This window comes from Balaenoptera physalus (genome assembly GCF_965194825.1).
Source record: "Balaenoptera physalus genome assembly, chromosome: 1".
NCBI classification, from domain to species: Eukaryota; Metazoa; Chordata; class Mammalia; order Artiodactyla; family Balaenopteridae; genus Balaenoptera; species Balaenoptera physalus.
Window position 1 is genome coordinate 95,628,671 of NC_138882.1, and position 15,762 is coordinate 95,644,432.

The 15,762-nt window shown below is 43.3% G+C and overlaps 1 protein-coding gene, 1 long non-coding RNA gene and 1 pseudogene across 17 annotated transcripts in view; 1 reads left to right on the forward strand and 2 right to left on the reverse strand.

The window, feature by feature from the left end:
- Positions 1-8,413, reverse strand: part of LOC309660079 — a 72,462-nt gene extending 64,049 nt beyond the window's left edge. For 2 of the 11 annotated variants that reach the window (XR_014263109.1, XR_014263115.1), the window contains exon 1: positions 8,203-8,408. This is a non-coding gene — a long non-coding RNA (uncharacterized lncRNA). Of the gene's footprint in view, positions 1-8,202 lie in introns of all 11 variants that reach the window. The other 9 variants (XR_014263111.1, XR_014263112.1, XR_014263110.1 and 6 more) reach the window with 8 other exon arrangements.
- Positions 1,880-6,332, reverse strand: LOC309660033 (cytochrome c pseudogene; annotated as a pseudogene). Its single transcript has one exon. The product of its transcript is annotated as a cytochrome c pseudogene (transcript).
- Positions 8,414-8,511: 98 nt separating the features above from the next.
- Positions 8,512-15,762, forward strand: part of TRIM33 (tripartite motif containing 33) — a 163,290-nt gene continuing 156,039 nt past the window's right edge. For all 5 annotated transcript variants that reach the window (XM_082458107.1, XM_082458108.1, XM_082458111.1 and 2 more), the window contains exon 1: positions 8,512-9,174. In XM_082458107.1, coding sequence (XP_082314233.1) covers positions 8,649-9,174 — 526 coding nt within the window. In that variant the 5' untranslated portion in view covers positions 8,512-8,648. The remainder of the gene's footprint in view (positions 9,175-15,762) is intronic.

The window sequence follows — 15,762 nt, forward strand, 5'->3', positions numbered from 1 at the left end:
TGGATGAGTTTGCCTAGGGGAAGAAAATTGATTGAGACAAGAAGGGGGTCTAGCGCTGATATTTCAGAAAGCCCAACATTGAATAAGTCTGAGTACAGCAAAGTGCTAACTTTGTAGGCCTGTATTGATCAAACCATGCATATTCCAAAGAAAGGCTTGTTTATAGAACTGTTCTTGACTGACTCCTGGGAGATGATAACCTCTGAGCCCTTGGAATACTCTGCCTAATAAGAATGGTTTGTATGCCTGAGGCCTTGCGCCACACTGTATCACTTTGACTGAATAGTTTAAGCTATCAATGTGATTTATGCTGAACATCTGTTTTAGTATGCCTGAGGCCTTGGACCATGATATATCAGTTTGACCTCTGTGGGCTGGAATTTGAGCAGCTGAGGTCAGTTATGTGGGTGATCCATGCCTATGGGACAGACCTTCCCCCACAGTAAAAACCCTGTATACCAAGGCTTGGGTGGACTTCCCTGTTTGGCAACACTGCACAAAGGTGTTGTCACACATCATTGCTGGGAGAATTACTGCCTGTGCAACTCCACTGGGAGGAGACACCTGGAACCTTGTGCCTGTTTTCTTCTGGAATTTTCTCCATGGAACTTTTACCTTTGCTGATTTTAATCTGTATCATTTCACTGTAATACACCATAACCATGAGCATACCAACTTTTCTGAGTCCTGTGAGTTCTTCTAGTCTGTTCTTGGGGACCCTGACACAGTATGTAAAAGAAAAACAGCAGTCCAAGAGGTAGGAAGAAAACCACCAGAGTATGGTGTCATGAAAGCCATGGAAGTAAGTGATTCCAGAAGGGGGAATTGTCAAAGGTGTGAAATCCCATGGAGAAAACAAGTAAGGTTAGGAATAAAATATGTCTACTGGATTTAAAAAACATGGAGGTCCTTGATGACCTTAGCAAGAGCTGTTTTAGTAGAGTGATGGAAATGGAAGCCAGGCCAGAGTAGATTGAGGAATAAGTGGGATGTGAGGAAGCAGAGAACTTTACACAGAGAAACAAATTTGAAGAAAAAGATTGCAGGTTAATTTACCTTTATTTATAGTAGCGAAATACATCAAACATAATCTAGTTATTTAATAACCTAATAAGAACGCTTTGAATTTATATATTAAAATTTTTTACAATGGGTATACTTGTTGAATCAGCAATTCTATCTTTAGGAATAGTCATAAAAAATAACTCTACAAACAACAAATGCTGGAGAGGGTGTGGAGAAAAGGGAACCCTCTTGCACTGTTGGTGGGAATGTAAATTGATACAGCCACTCTGGAGAACAATATGGAGGTTCCTTAAAAAACTAAAAATAGAATTACCATATGACCCAGCAATCCCACTACTGGGCATATACCCAGAGAAAACCGTAATTCAAAAAGACACATGCACCCGAATGTTCATTGCAGCACTATTTACAATAGCCAGGTCATGGAAGCAACCTAAATGCCCATCAACAGACGAATGGATAAAGAAGATGTGGTACATATATACAATGGAATATTACTCAGCCATAAAAAGGAACGAAATTGAGTCATTTGTTGAGACGTGGATGGATCTAGAGACTGTCATACAGAGTGAAGTAAGTCAGAAAGAGAAAAACAAATATCATATATTAATGCATGTATGTGGAACCTAGAAAAATGGTACAGATGAGCCAGTTTGCAGGGCAGAAGTTGAGACACAGATGTAGAGAATGGACATATGGACACCAAGGGGGGAAAACTGCGGTGAGGTGGGGATGGTGGTGTGCTGAATTGGGCGATTGGGATTGACATGTATACACTGATATGTATAAAATTGATGCCTAATAAGAACCTGCAGTATAAAAAAACAAACAAAACAACTAAAAAAAAAAAAAAAAACTATAGACATGCAAAGTATTATCCATCACAATGCTTATCACAGTATTGTTTATAATAGCAAAAAGTTGAAAACAACCTTATTGTGTAAGAACAGACAGCTAATATATTACAGTACACTCACATTAAGAAGTCTGTTTATTGTCTAAATTGGAATGTATCTTACTGGTTGCAAGAATTAGAGATAATGTGTGTGAAATCACTTTGTAAATTGTAAACTGCTGTTCAAATGTCCTGTTTATTACTGGGATTAACAATGTGCTCCTGGAAGGCCTTAGAAACATAGAAAAGCCAAAGAGCTAGCAATTAGACTCAGAACTCTGCCATTTGTCCCTCTTTTCTTGGTACTAGTGGTTCTCAAACTCAGACAACATGGCACCTGGAAGTCAAAGAGCACTTTGCACAACATCATGAAATGCTGAGAAGTGAACTTTATTTTTTCTAAGATCTTGTTTTTAATTATCTTAAGCCTTATGGTCACAAAATCTACAAATCTGTGCTGATAGTGTATCTCCTCTACTTTAATCCTCTAATGAGTTTGCAAAGACACCATTACCAATCACATATATACAGGAGTTTTATAGTTTCATGTCGTTTTGAATAGCTGTTTAAAGACAATCCTGAATTATAACTTAGTCTCACTCAGATAGTAAAGGATTTAAAAGCAAAGTTTAACTTGCTATTATATCTTGTCACACTGACTTTTAAAAGCCTCTGACCTTATAGATCATCTATAAAATGTGAGAAGTGTTAAATATTCTTTGATATTTTACATAAACCACACTAAAATGCCTTTCATTAAGTAAAAGGCAACATTTTACTTATTTATTTTTACTTATTTTTCTCTTTTCTTTTTGGACGCACTGCGTGGCTTGTGGAGTCTTAGTTCCCAGACCAGGGACTGAATCTGGGCCCTCGGCAGTGAGAGTGCGGAATCCTAACCACTGGACTGCCAGGGAATTCCCAAAAGGCAACATTTTGGATACAGGGAATTTTGGATTGGCATAGTTAAGACCAAAAAGATAAAATGGATATTTCTACCTTGTCTTCAGCCCTTTACAGCCTAATGAACGCAAACTGAAATGCAGGTGAGTCTTGCTCAATTGTATGAGACAAAGTGATTTTCCCAGTATCTAAATATTATACTCATATAATCAGTTCTATAAACCCAAATTAAAACCAATATTCTATAGGTTTTGAGATGGCATTCACCGTCTTTGTGAAAAGTTTGATATTAACAGTCAAGTCTAATTATATCTTTAGAAGAGGGAAACAGTGACAGTACTTGCTGAACTGGAATTACTATCAAAATTCAAAAAGCTGATCACATTAATTTAACCACAGCCAATCTTATTTAAATCAGGACTGTCCAAAAAAATATTCTGTCAGCCACTCATGATCTGAATTCTGGTATATGAGATCAATTTAAATATCTTACACATAAAAGAAGTTTAGACATTTCTGTTTTGTAAGAAAATAAGGCAGTGGGCCAACTATTACTCATTAGAAGCTTTGAGATAAGCTATCAAGTCTGCCCTTTCTGTCGTCTTCTTAATGCCAGCAAAGATCATTTTTTTCCAGGGATATACTTCTTAGGATTCTCCAAATACATTTCTCCCCAGGTGATGCCCTTGTTCTCGTTGGCATCAGTGTAAGAGAATCCCAGAGTCCTGACCTGTCTTCCATCCAGGACCATTTATTATGCTTGCCTTTCTTTTCCACAGTGTGGCACTGGGCATATTTCTGGACAAAAATCTTGCTCTTCTCCACATCACCCATTTTAATTTTGGTTTTTTGACATGTGCTTTAGGAAGGTCCTTGCTCTGAAGTTGGACTTCCTGCTAAGTCCAAGGATATGCTAATCCAAGGTACATGTGCTTATGTACCTGTGTTTAGAGAAGTGAACTTTAAATCACAAGATGTCCCCTTTATATCCCCTGGCCTTACCCACTCATGATTGCTAATATGGCACATTAACAGAAATTCCCCAAATCTTTTTTTTTTTTTTTTTTTTCGGTTGCGCCACGTGGCTTGTAGGATCTTAATTTTCTGACCAGGGACTGAACCTGAGCCCTTGGCAGTGAAAGCGTGGAGTCTTAACCACTGGAATTCCCCAGAAACGCCCCAAATCGTAACTGCAGCTCAGCATTCCTCTGCTGGTCCTCATGACCTCTTCCGTTCCTGCTGATGACTGTAGTTGCTCTGTCCAAGAGTGGCAGAACCAGCCATTGCAAACCTTCATGCTATTCTTGGGCTACTCTGCCTCACTGTTGCCAACCTGCTGTGCTCTCACCATTGCTCACTTAGCTATGTCATTCCCAGTGCTCCTTCTCTTTTCTGGACAACTGTAAAGTTCTTTTCACTTCTGGTTACCAGCAATATCAGGGCAGTTTTCTCCACAGCAGAGCTACTAGGCATCTACTGATAGCTCTCCTTTATTTCAGAACTGTGTTTTTCTTTTCTTTTTTTTTTTCCTGTGTTTTTCTTATAATGTTTGGGCAAGTGGGTCAGGGGTAAAAGATAGCCTAGGTTAGGGAAATGGCTGGATCCTTACACTCGCTGCTCAGTTCAGCCCACAGCATGGTTTCTCTTCTTGAGATTTTTCTCTGAAGTATCTTTGTTTCTCCCTCCAGTTCTGTTCCCTTCATGAACCTTTAGGTCTGTCTACTTTTACATTCATTTCATGTCTACCATGCGCCAGGTACGGTTAGCACTTTACAAATATTTAATTGTCAACCTTGAAGTAGATCCTACTGGTAACAAAAGCCCTTTTACAGGGGATTCCCTGGTAGCGCAGTGGTTGAGAGTCTGCCTGCCAATGCAGGGGACACGGGTTCGAGCCCTGGTCTGGGAAGATCCCACGTGCCGCGGAGCAGCTAGGCCCGTGAGCCACAATTACTGAGCCTGCGCGTCTGGAGCACGTGCTCCGCAACAAGAGAGGCCGCGACAGTGAGAGGCCCACGCACCGCGATGAAGACTGGCCCCTGCTCACCGCAACTGGAGAAAGCCCTCGCACAGAAACAAAGACCCAACACAGCCAAAAATTATTAAAAAAAAAAAAATTCTATGAGAACAAAGTTTAAAAAAAAAAAGCCCTTTTACAAATGAGGAAACTGAGGCAAGCTAAGTAAGTTACCCCTAAATCACACAGCTAGTAGGTGGTGGAATGAGGCTTCAAACTAGACATTCTGGCTCCAGCACAGGCTCAACCTCCATGCAGTGCAGTCTCTCCATCAGACAGGTTTGTCCATATCATACGTCAGTCTTTCAATTTCACAATTTCTCCTGCAAGATTTCTGGGTTCCCATTGCAAATCGAGAATGTAGCTGATTCAATGTCCCCAAGTACTCCATGACAATTTAATTCCAGGCACTGCATTCTCAGAGCACACAGTAAATTATATTGGTGGGGGGACAGTTTGCTCTCTATAAAATTATATCGTTTTCAAAAACAACACTTTTGGGCTTCCCTGGTGGTGCAGTGGTTAAGAATCCGCCTGCCAATGCAGAGGACACGGGTTCGAGCCCTGGTCCGGGAAGATCCCACTTGCTGCAGAGCAACTAAGCCTGTGCGCCACAGCTACTAAGCCTGCGCTCTAGAGCCTGTGAGCCACAACTACTGAGCCCGTGTGCCACAACTACTGAAGCCCACGTGCCTAGAGCCCGTGCTCCACGAGAAGCCACTGCAATGAGAAGCCTGCGCACCACAACGAAGAGTTGCCCCCGCTCACCGCAACTAGAGAAAGCCTGTGCACAGCAATGAAGACCCAACGCTGCCAAAAATAAATAGGTACATAAAATTTTTTTAAAAGTGTTAAAAAAAACAAGCACTTTTATACTAGATTTTTATAGTTTTTTTTTTTTTTTTTTGGCTGTGCTGCGTGGCATGTGCCGAACCCATGCTCCCTGTAATGGAAGCGTGGAGTCCTAACCACTGGACCATCAGGGAATTCCCTTGTACTAGATTTTAATAAAGGCAAGTGGTAGCACGCATCAAAAGGTTAAGAAAAATGCAAGGAAACAAAGATTTTGGTTGAGAAATTTGGCCCACTAATTTGTTTTTTTGAAGTGAATTTGGAGAAAAGTCTTTATTTGCTCTTTATTATATATGCACCTTATTTTTCACCACCTGTACAGATACCACCCTGGTTCAATCCACCATTATTCCTTGGCTGAAATATTATTTTATTAGCAGTCTAACTGGTCTTCCTTCTTCCACTCTGACCCCCTACAAGTGATTTCTACAGTAAACAGCCACAGTGACTCTTTTAACAACTTTGAGTCTTTGATCAAAACTCGTCCAAGATTTCCTATCTCACTCAGCATCTTAAAACTGGAGTATGAGTATTCGGGTACTACAGTGGAGGAAATTTTTCCAAAGGGTACACAAGGATAGTTTGAAGAGATTTAATTTTATATTAATTCATATATATATACACATATGTATACATGCATTTTTTTTTTTTTAAAGACTCATGGATGTTTCCTTTTTTTAATTAATTAATTAATTTTTGGCTGTGTTGGGTCCTCGCCTCTGTGCGAGGGCTCTCTCCAGCCGCGGCAAGCGGGGGCCACTCCTCATCGCGGTGCGCGGGCCTCCCACCATCGCGGCCTCTCTTGCTGCGGAGCACAGGCTCCAGACACGCAGGCTCAGTAGTTGTGGTGCACGGGCTTACTTGCTCCGCGGCATGTGGGATCCTCCCAGACCAGGGCTCGAACCCGTGTCCCCTGCATTGGCAGGCAGACTCCCAACCACTGCGCCACCAGGGAAGCCCCTACATGCATTTTTTTTTAATGCAGTGCTTATGTCAATAAAAATGAAAAATGGAATTGATACAGGACTTTATCTCTTCCTAGTAATGTTATATACATCCATGTCCACACAAACTAAAAAAAACTATGTCATCTCATTAAGACAGTCCCAATTAACATTTTACTTTTCATGTTTAATATTTATTTAATGAAATAGAACATTTTTGATCATGTACTTTTAAAATGGATGACGATGTTTGTTAAACTACTTGTTTACCTTTCCATTGGATAGATTTAAAAGTAATGTGACAATTAAAAAATGTTGGTATTTCAAAATGTCAGAAATGGCAATCTTTGCAACTATTTACACTCCTGACGAAAAATGTTAAGAGTCAACTTATAATGTTCGAGGGAGAAAATAGTTTTTCAAAGTTCTTTTCCAGGGCACAGGAGTTTAAAAAGTTGAAGGCCATTTCTGTATATGACCTGGCTCCTTTAATTCTATTATGTCATATTCTACTACTCTTTCCCCCTTCAAGCCACTCCAGCCACACAGACTCTTTGCTGTTCCACTTACAAGCCAAGACTGCCTCAGGCCCTTTGTACTTACTGTTTGTTCCTCTGCCTGGAACACTCTTCTGCAAGAGAACCACAAGCTTGTTCACCTATCAGCCGAGGCCTTCCCCAATCATCTCTAATCTCTTTTACTCTGCTTTTTTTTCTTCATAGCATTTATCACTCCCTCCATATATTTATGTCACTCTTCCTCCAGATTGCAAACTCCTTGAAAGTAAGGATCTCCTTTGTTCTTTGCTGTAATCCTAGCATCTCTAAAACACTGCCTGACTTCATAGTAAGAGGTCACTATTTCTGAACGAATAAATGAAAAATGTTTCGAGGTGGTTTATTTTAAGGACTTTTACCAGCTCAAGAATAACGGTTTCTTGGGAACACTGTCAGAAGAGGAAAGCACTTCACAATCCTAACATTAAAACAGCCGTAGTACTTGTTTCTCAATAAAGACCCTTCCTGAAAGCTTCTATTACCGACACTGTTAAGGCATTTGCAACCCAGCTCCCGCCAGGGCACTAAGTGAGACTCTCAGGACATAATATTGGTTAAATCGTGACTCCCCAAACTGACGCACATCAGAATCAGCCAAAGCGCTTTCAACATTCATCAGCTCTCCCCCACTTCCTGATGTAGGTCTGGGGTGTGGTCCTGGAACAGCTCTGCTTTGAAAAAGCTTCTCAGTTGACTGGTTTTCTGAAGCGTAGCAACGTCAGAGAATCAATCACCTTAAGAAGCTAAAAATAGCTGTTAAAATAGCTGTTTTTCCTCACTGGGTCTTTTCAGCCTATTTCTGGTACGCCACCAGTTAAAACCAAAAATCCTCACTTTACTGCTCCCCTGAGACACAACCATCCAAAGGAACGCGGCCAGTTAAAGCACAGAGACCCAGGAGGTCAGCACCTCGGAGCCAGGAGGCCAAGGCGTCTGACCCCGCGCCGAGTGAGGTTCCGGAGGAGACGCGCCCGCCTCTGGGGACCTCGCCGCCCGAGAGACACTCACTCCGCAGGAACCAGCCCTGGCCTTCCACCCTTGCCTGCTCTTCCCCGCACCATCGCCGCGGCCGAGCTCTTAACCACCCCGACCAAAGGTAGTTCAGCGTCAAGAGCCTCTGACTTTAAACGCTCACTGCGAGCCGAACTGCAACAGGGCGGACTCCACACGCCGGCCACGGAGGTCAGGAAGGGCGGTCAGGACGTCTACGCGCCCGCGCCCCGAGTTCCCGCCTCCCTCCGGAGGACGTCCGTGCGTACGTGCGCGCGCCGCGCCCGCCCTCCTGCAACCGCGCGACGCGAGGGTGGGGGCGCCGCGTGCGCGCGCGTTCTCGTTCCTTCGTTCGCTTGCCTGCTCGCTCTCGGCGGCCGCTCTCGCTGCGGCTGCGGCTGGGGCTGGGGGCGGCGGCGGCGGCGGGCGTCGCGGGGCGGTCCGGCGGGTTCAAAGAGGAAAACATGGCGGAAAACAAAGGCGGTGGCGAGGCTGAGAGCGGCGGCGGGGGCAGCAGCAGCGCGCCGGTAACTGCCGGGGCCGCCGGGCCCGCGGCGCAGGAGGCGGAGCCGCCTCTCGCCGCGGTGCTGGTGGAGGAGGAGGAGGAGGAAGGCGGCAGGGCCGGCGCGGAGAGCGGCGCGGCCGGGCCCGACGACGGGGGGGTGGCCGCGGCCTCCTCGGGCTCGGCCCCGGCTGCCTCAGCCCCTGCAGCCTCAGTGGGCCCTGGAGTTTCCGGGGGGGCGGTATCGACGCCGGCCCCAGCTCCGGCTTCGGTTCCTGCTCCGGGTCCCTCGGCGGGGCCGCCTCCTGGACCGCCAGCCTCGCTCCTGGACACCTGCGCCGTGTGTCAGCAGAGCCTGCAGAGCCGGCGTGAGGCGGAGCCCAAGCTGCTGCCCTGTCTTCACTCTTTTTGCCTGCGCTGTCTGCCGGAGCCCGAGCGCCAACTCAACGTGCCCATCCCGGGGGGCAGCAACGGCGACATCCAGCAAGGTGAGCGGGAGGCCTGGCCCGAGGTCTGGGCCGAAGGGGGTTTGCGGTGCCGAGGAGGATCTGGGGACGGAGGTGCTCGGGCCCGGGGCTGCTCGGACCGGCGTAATCCTAAGGGGTCTGAGGTGAAAGACACGGCTCCTGGGACAGTTTCCCGAGAAGCTGGACCGCCAGAGATACGGGGAGGGTGAAGGGAGGGGTGCCGGCTGCGAGAGGCTGGGGGAGGGGACACCGGCTGCAGGGGAGGTTCGCGATGTGCGGATACGGGCCGGGAAGGGGTGAACTCTGGCCAAGCGCAGGTTCGGGAGCGGGTGGAACGGACTGTGAGAGAAGAGGGGGTCTGGGAATCCGCTTGTGAGAAGCATTTTGGAGGGAAGGCCCAGGCGCGAGAGGTGTTGAGGAGGTAGTAGTTAAGAGATAAGGGCAGTGAGGATGAATTGCCTTAGAGGGAGAGGATTTGATCTGTTCAAAGCTAGGGGGAAGAAGGACTAGGGAGGTTAAAGGGCATTAGAGAATTTGGGGCTAAGAAAAGGCGTCTGGTAGAGAGTAGTTTTAGGATGACATTGAGAAGGAGGAACTCTGGAAGCAAAATAGCTGTGAGGGGCCTACATGGATAGGGAAAACTCTTAAGGTTTAGGGGTGAAGGAGAAATGAACTTTGAAGGGAATTGGGAGTTAGGGAGAGCTGGGCATGAATTTCAGTTCCTTGTACATTAATGAACACTTAGTGTTCCGGATACTGTGCTAGAATTGGATAAAATACTCAATGAGGAGCTCATTCATAGTCCAGCATAGGGGAAACAAACATATAAGGTACAGCAGTGGAGGTGGGTCCTTGGTACAGTGGTTGTGGCACAATCAAGAGAAGGTCAAGGAAACTTCACTGAAAAGGAAACCCTTGAGTAGGTTTCTTGAAGGGTGAGTAGCTCCCTGGGTTGGAGAGTTTTCAGGGCACAGGGCACCTTACACATCCCTGGAGCTAAGCGATGTGTAAGGTGATTGGTGGAAATTAGGTTGGTTTGATGGGCTGAATAGGTAGGGGGTCTGCAGTGCCTTATCTGAAACCCTTGGGACTAGGTGTGTTTTAGACATCAGAATAGGTTGGAAATTTTTCTTTTTCCTGGTAAGGTCTCTAACACTCCAGCGGGGTCTGGGTTAACAGCTCATTATCAAACATTAATGTTTCTGCAGTGAAGCATGTGAATATTATTCTAATGGGATAGACCAATAACCTCCTGCAATTCAGGGTGGGTTTTGTTGCAGAGTTATGAAAAAACTTTAAAATTTCAAAGCTTTTGAATTTTGGAACTTCAGGTAAGGAAGGGATTGTGGACCTGTACTAAAGGGTTTGGGATTCATCCTGTAGAATGTATCCTGTACAGTGTAGATAGATTAAAGGGAGTCCCTAACAGATTTTTGTATCAGGAAGATAAAAGGATCACATTTGTGATCTAGAAAGATCACTTGGGGGCACATTGAAGGGTAAGGGAAGAAAAGACCCAAGGCAGGGCCAGTTAGGAGAATCCTGGCAGTAATCTAGGGGAGAAATTAGCATTTGGAGTAGGTGGTAAAGGAGTGATATAAGGTGTTAAAGAAGGAAGTGTTTTGGTATGGGCAAAAGGTATGGACTTTGGGAGAAACATTTGAGTTTGGATGCCTACTTTGTCATGTCCTACTTGTTACTTGGACAGATTAATTTTACAAGGACAAAATTACCTACCTCATAGAGTTATTGATAGAATGAAGTGTGTTAAGTGACTAGTACATGGTAGTTATTAGTGAAATGGCAACTAGTTTATTATTAGTGGTAACTAATTGTAAGTAGCTGTGGGAATGGATGTGAGAGGCTAATTGAGATTGGAGTGAGAGAGACACACGTGTCTAGGCCAAGTTCCAGGTTTCTTGTTTGGTGGGTGGCAGTGTTATTAATGCAAATAAAAGAATTCAGGTACAGAAGCAGGTGTGTGTGGGGTGGAGGGAGGATATAATGATTTCAGTTTTGGGTTTGAAGTATTATTGAGATCTGCAGGTAAGAATGTTAAGAGTAATGGTTTGATTGATGGAGAAGATTCTAAATGATAATGGGTATATAGAGGGTGGATAATGGGTGTATAACTAACTGCTCATGGCCTCACTGAGTATAGTAAGACATGTAGGATTCAGTGTTCTTGTGGGAACCGGGAATAGGTGAGAGATTTAGAGTAAACACAAGATGAAAATTGTGTTTGATTGATGTGGCTGAGGGACTGAGGTTATGAAATTAGCTCTGTATTACTTATGCAGGAGAGAGAATAATAGTGTGTAAATTCCCTCTTCATTTCTCCATCTTTTGTTTTTGAACTAGGAGAAATAAGTAGATGGGACTAAATACTGTCAATCTTAAGGCAGTGTTGCTTTTTAAGTGGTATCTAAAACAAATTAAGTCTGGAAGCCATCATGTTTTTAGGCAGGGAGTCTAGAAAGTAACTTATTAGTAACTCCTGTATGTATCCTTTGCTTTGCTGTTTAAAAAAATCGAACATGCTGTTCTGGAAGTAACACTGGATTTGGAGTCAGGGGACATAGTTCTGCCCCTTAATTGTTTTCTGGTTCCCTCAGGTTCATAATGTTTCTGTCCTTCAGTTTCTTTATCTCTAAATGTAGCTAATAGTTCTTCACTTATATCTCACTAAATCATATTAAATAATGAAAGTGAAAATGCTTTTGTAAACTGAAGAGCTTTGCAAATGTAAGGTATTATTGAACAACCTGTGATTCCATTTCTGGTCTGGGTATCCATAGTTGGTAGTTTAATTCACCATCTTAAGTGGTCCCGAAACAATGACATTACCCTCCCTTCTAATGGATTTTTTTCTCTTCCTCTAACACACCAGAGTTACTCAAACCCTTTAGCTGTTCCCTTTAGATCGATGATTCTCCAAGTGTGGTTTCTGGACTAGCAGCATCAGCATCATTTGCAGTCTTGTTAGGACTGCAAATTCTTGGGCCCTACTCAAGACCTTCTAACCAGAAATCATTTTTATTAAGTCCTCCAGGTGATTTTGATGCACACTAAGTTTGAGAACCACTGTTCTTTTTTTTTAATATATAAAATTTATTTATTTATTTATGGCTGTGTTGTGTCTTCATGGCTGCGTGCGGGCTTTCTCTAGTGGCGGCGAGCGGGGGCTACTCTTCGTTGCGGTGCGCAGGCTTCTCATTACGGTGGCTTCTCTTGTTGCAGAGCACGGGCTCTAGGCATGCGGGCTTCAGTAGTTGCGGCACGTGGGCTCAGTAGTTCTGACACGTGGGCTCTAGAGTGCAGACTCAGTAGTTGTGTCACAGGGGCTTAGTTGCTCCGTGGCATGTGGGACCTTCCCGGACCAGGGCTAAAAACCCATGTCCCCTGCATTGGCAGGCGGATTCTTAACCACTGCGCCACCAGGGAAACCCCAAGAGAACCACTTTTCTTAAGTGAAGGGCTCCTCACTTCAAATGTTGCCTCTGCAGAAAGACCTTCTCTTGATCACTTTTTTTTTTAGGGCTTTATTTTTAAAGAGCAGTTTTAGGTTTACAGCAAAATTAAACGGAAGATATGGAGATTTCCCATATATCCCTTCTCCCCAGACCTACATAGCTTCTCCCATTATCAACATCCCTCACTAGCGTGGTACATTTTTTAGAGTTGATGGCCCTACATCATAATCACTCAGAGTCCACAGTTTATGTTAGGGTTCACTATTAGTGTTGTACAGTTTAAGGGTTTGAACAAATGTATAATGAAATATGTTCGTCATTGTAATATCATACATAGTATTTTCACTGCCCTGAAAATTCTGTCTGGCTGCTCCTTTTAAGGTACAGTTGGCTCTCTGTATTTGATGGGGGTTTTGGAACCAATCCCCTGAGATTGCTGAGGGACAGTTGTAGTCTTCCAGGTCACTCTTTGACATATTATCTTTTATTTCTTCATAGGACAGCTAAAATCCAGAATGTTTACTTGTTTTTGTGTACTCGTTTGTTCATTGTTTCCCACTAGAATATTGTAGAGTGAATGTTCAATAAATAGCTTTTGGATGAATAAGAATCATCTGGAGAGCTTTTTAAAATACCATTTTGGGAGTTTCAGAGACTGTTTCAATTGACTTGGGGATGACACTAGGATTTGAATTTTTTATAAGTATCATGTGATTCTGATTCTGGAACCTGCCACACTTTGAGAGACATGGATTTAAATATTTTGAGGAGAAAGACTGATTTATGTGCTGTTGGAATATTTGGAAAATCAAAATAGATAATTTAGTTAATATTTGTTGAATCTCAATTGTGAGCTTTTTAAAGTGCTTTTGTGATTTTTATTTTTTATTTTTTTAGGTTTATTTCAGATTCAGTCAGAATAGCTATCAGTAGTGGGTATGTACAAATCTATAATGTATCAGTAAAAATACAAATATGTATTGATGCATCTGAACAACCTCTCAAATGAACTCTTGAAGGAGGTGAGACTTTTGTAGTAACGCATAGACAGCATGGTGATGTGGATGATTATCTGGATTGGGAGTAACTTGCATTGGGTTCTGCTGTTGATATGCTGTGTAGCCTTGGGCAAGTCACCTAGACAGCCTCTCCAGGTTTGCAATATGAAGTTGAGTTCCTATCCAGTAAAATTCTGTGTGATTCTGTTACTGTCTTTTATGCTAACTTTTTACATCTACATAAGTTTAATATTCTTATCTTTTGTGGGGAATAATCAACGTGGAAAAATGATTCTGTTTATGAATCTTCAACTTTTTGTGAAAAGTCTGAGATGGCAACAGTCATGTGGTAAGTGGGAGGGAATACCTCTGGGTATAGTGTGAAGAGCACCTCCTCACAGTGGTTGTGTTTTATCACTGAGCATGGTAAGCCACGCAGGGGAATCTTCTGTTTGAGCTCTTGGAAGTTCTTGTCCCAGGAGTACATGTAATATTTGGCAGTTTGCTACTTCTGGGTGTGGCTTATCTGTTTCGGGATTTTTTTAGGTCCTACTTTCTCTCGTGCTCTGTTTGACATAAACATGCTTGAGGTTTTGAATGATAACATAGTCATCAGCAATCAGTCATTAAAGACGTATCAAAGAAAAACACTTTTTAATGTCTTATGGCATGGTAGTTGGTGAAATGCACACAATTCAGGAGTCAAACTGCCTGCATTCATTTTTGAGCTTTATTTGCTACTAGAATGACTGTGGATATGTTACTTAATATCCATAAGTTGAGAGTAATAATAATAATATCTATTTCATAGTGTTAATTGTGAGGATTAAATGAGTTAATACATTGTAAATTGCTTCATAGAGTGCCTGGCGCCTGGTAAGCCCCCAATAAGTTGTACTGCTGTTGCCTTTGTGATTACCTCTATCTCACAGTAAGCAGAAAAGAAGAGGCAGGAAGGCAAATTGTTGGTGTTTTTCTAGGTTTTTCTGACATCTAATGAAGTATGGCACACCAAACAGAGTCATTTGTGTTCCAAACCTCTCTTCAGCTGCCTAAAACTTAGTGTTAAAACTTGTAAACTAATGTTCTAAATCCTAAGTTTTTACAAGGTCTAATATCTGTACACCAAAAATTTCAGTTAGGGGAATCTAACTGCTTTTCATTTCCTTATATATACTCCTATTAGCAGACACTAAATGAGAATAGTACCTTAAAGTAGATTCTCAAAGTTGTCCATGAAACTCTGAGTTGGGGAGTGGGGGGATTGTCTCTGATACCCTTTCAGGTGTTGGCAAAGTTGAAACTGTTTTCATTATAACACTGATTCATTATTTGCCTTATTCACTGTCCTGACGTTTGTATTAATAATACAAAAGCAATGATGGGTAAGACTGCTTGGCACCTTAGCAGGAAGTAAGATAGTGCCTCCGAAGCACTCTAAAAGTTATTGTAACTTTACCATCACATACTTAGAGTAAAACCACCGCCACCAACAAAAATTATGTTAGTTTTACTTTTATGTCCTTGATGAAGCAGTGAAAATTGTTTTTAAAATATTTTTTTAAAAAAATTATTTATTTAGGGGCTTCCCTGGTGGCGCAGTGGTTGAGAATCTGCCTGCCAATGCAGGGGACACGGGTTCGAGCCCTGGTCTGGGAAGATCCCACATGCCGTGGAGCAACTAGGTCCGTGAGCCACAGTTACTGAGCCTGCGCGTCTGGAGCCTGTGCTCCGCAACAAGAGAGGCCGCGATAGTGAGAGGCCCGCGCACCGCGATGAAGAGTGGTCCCCACTTGCTGCAACTATAGAAAGCCCTCGCACAGAAACGAAGACCCAACACAGCCATAAATAAATAAATAAATAAAATTTAAAAAAATTATTTATTTATTTTGGCTGCACCGGGTCTTAGTTGTGGTGTGCGGACTTCTTAGTTGCGGCGTGCGGGATCTAGTTCCCCGACCAGGGATTGAACCCGGGCCCCACGCATCGGGAATGGAGTCTTACCCACTGGACCACCAGGGACGTCCCTATTTTTAAAATCTTTATCCTTAATATTCTGTGCGATGAAATGGGATAATGCATAAAGTGCTTCTGCTGCAGACTGAAGTGCAATAAGAAAAGTACTTGTGCAGTTGTTT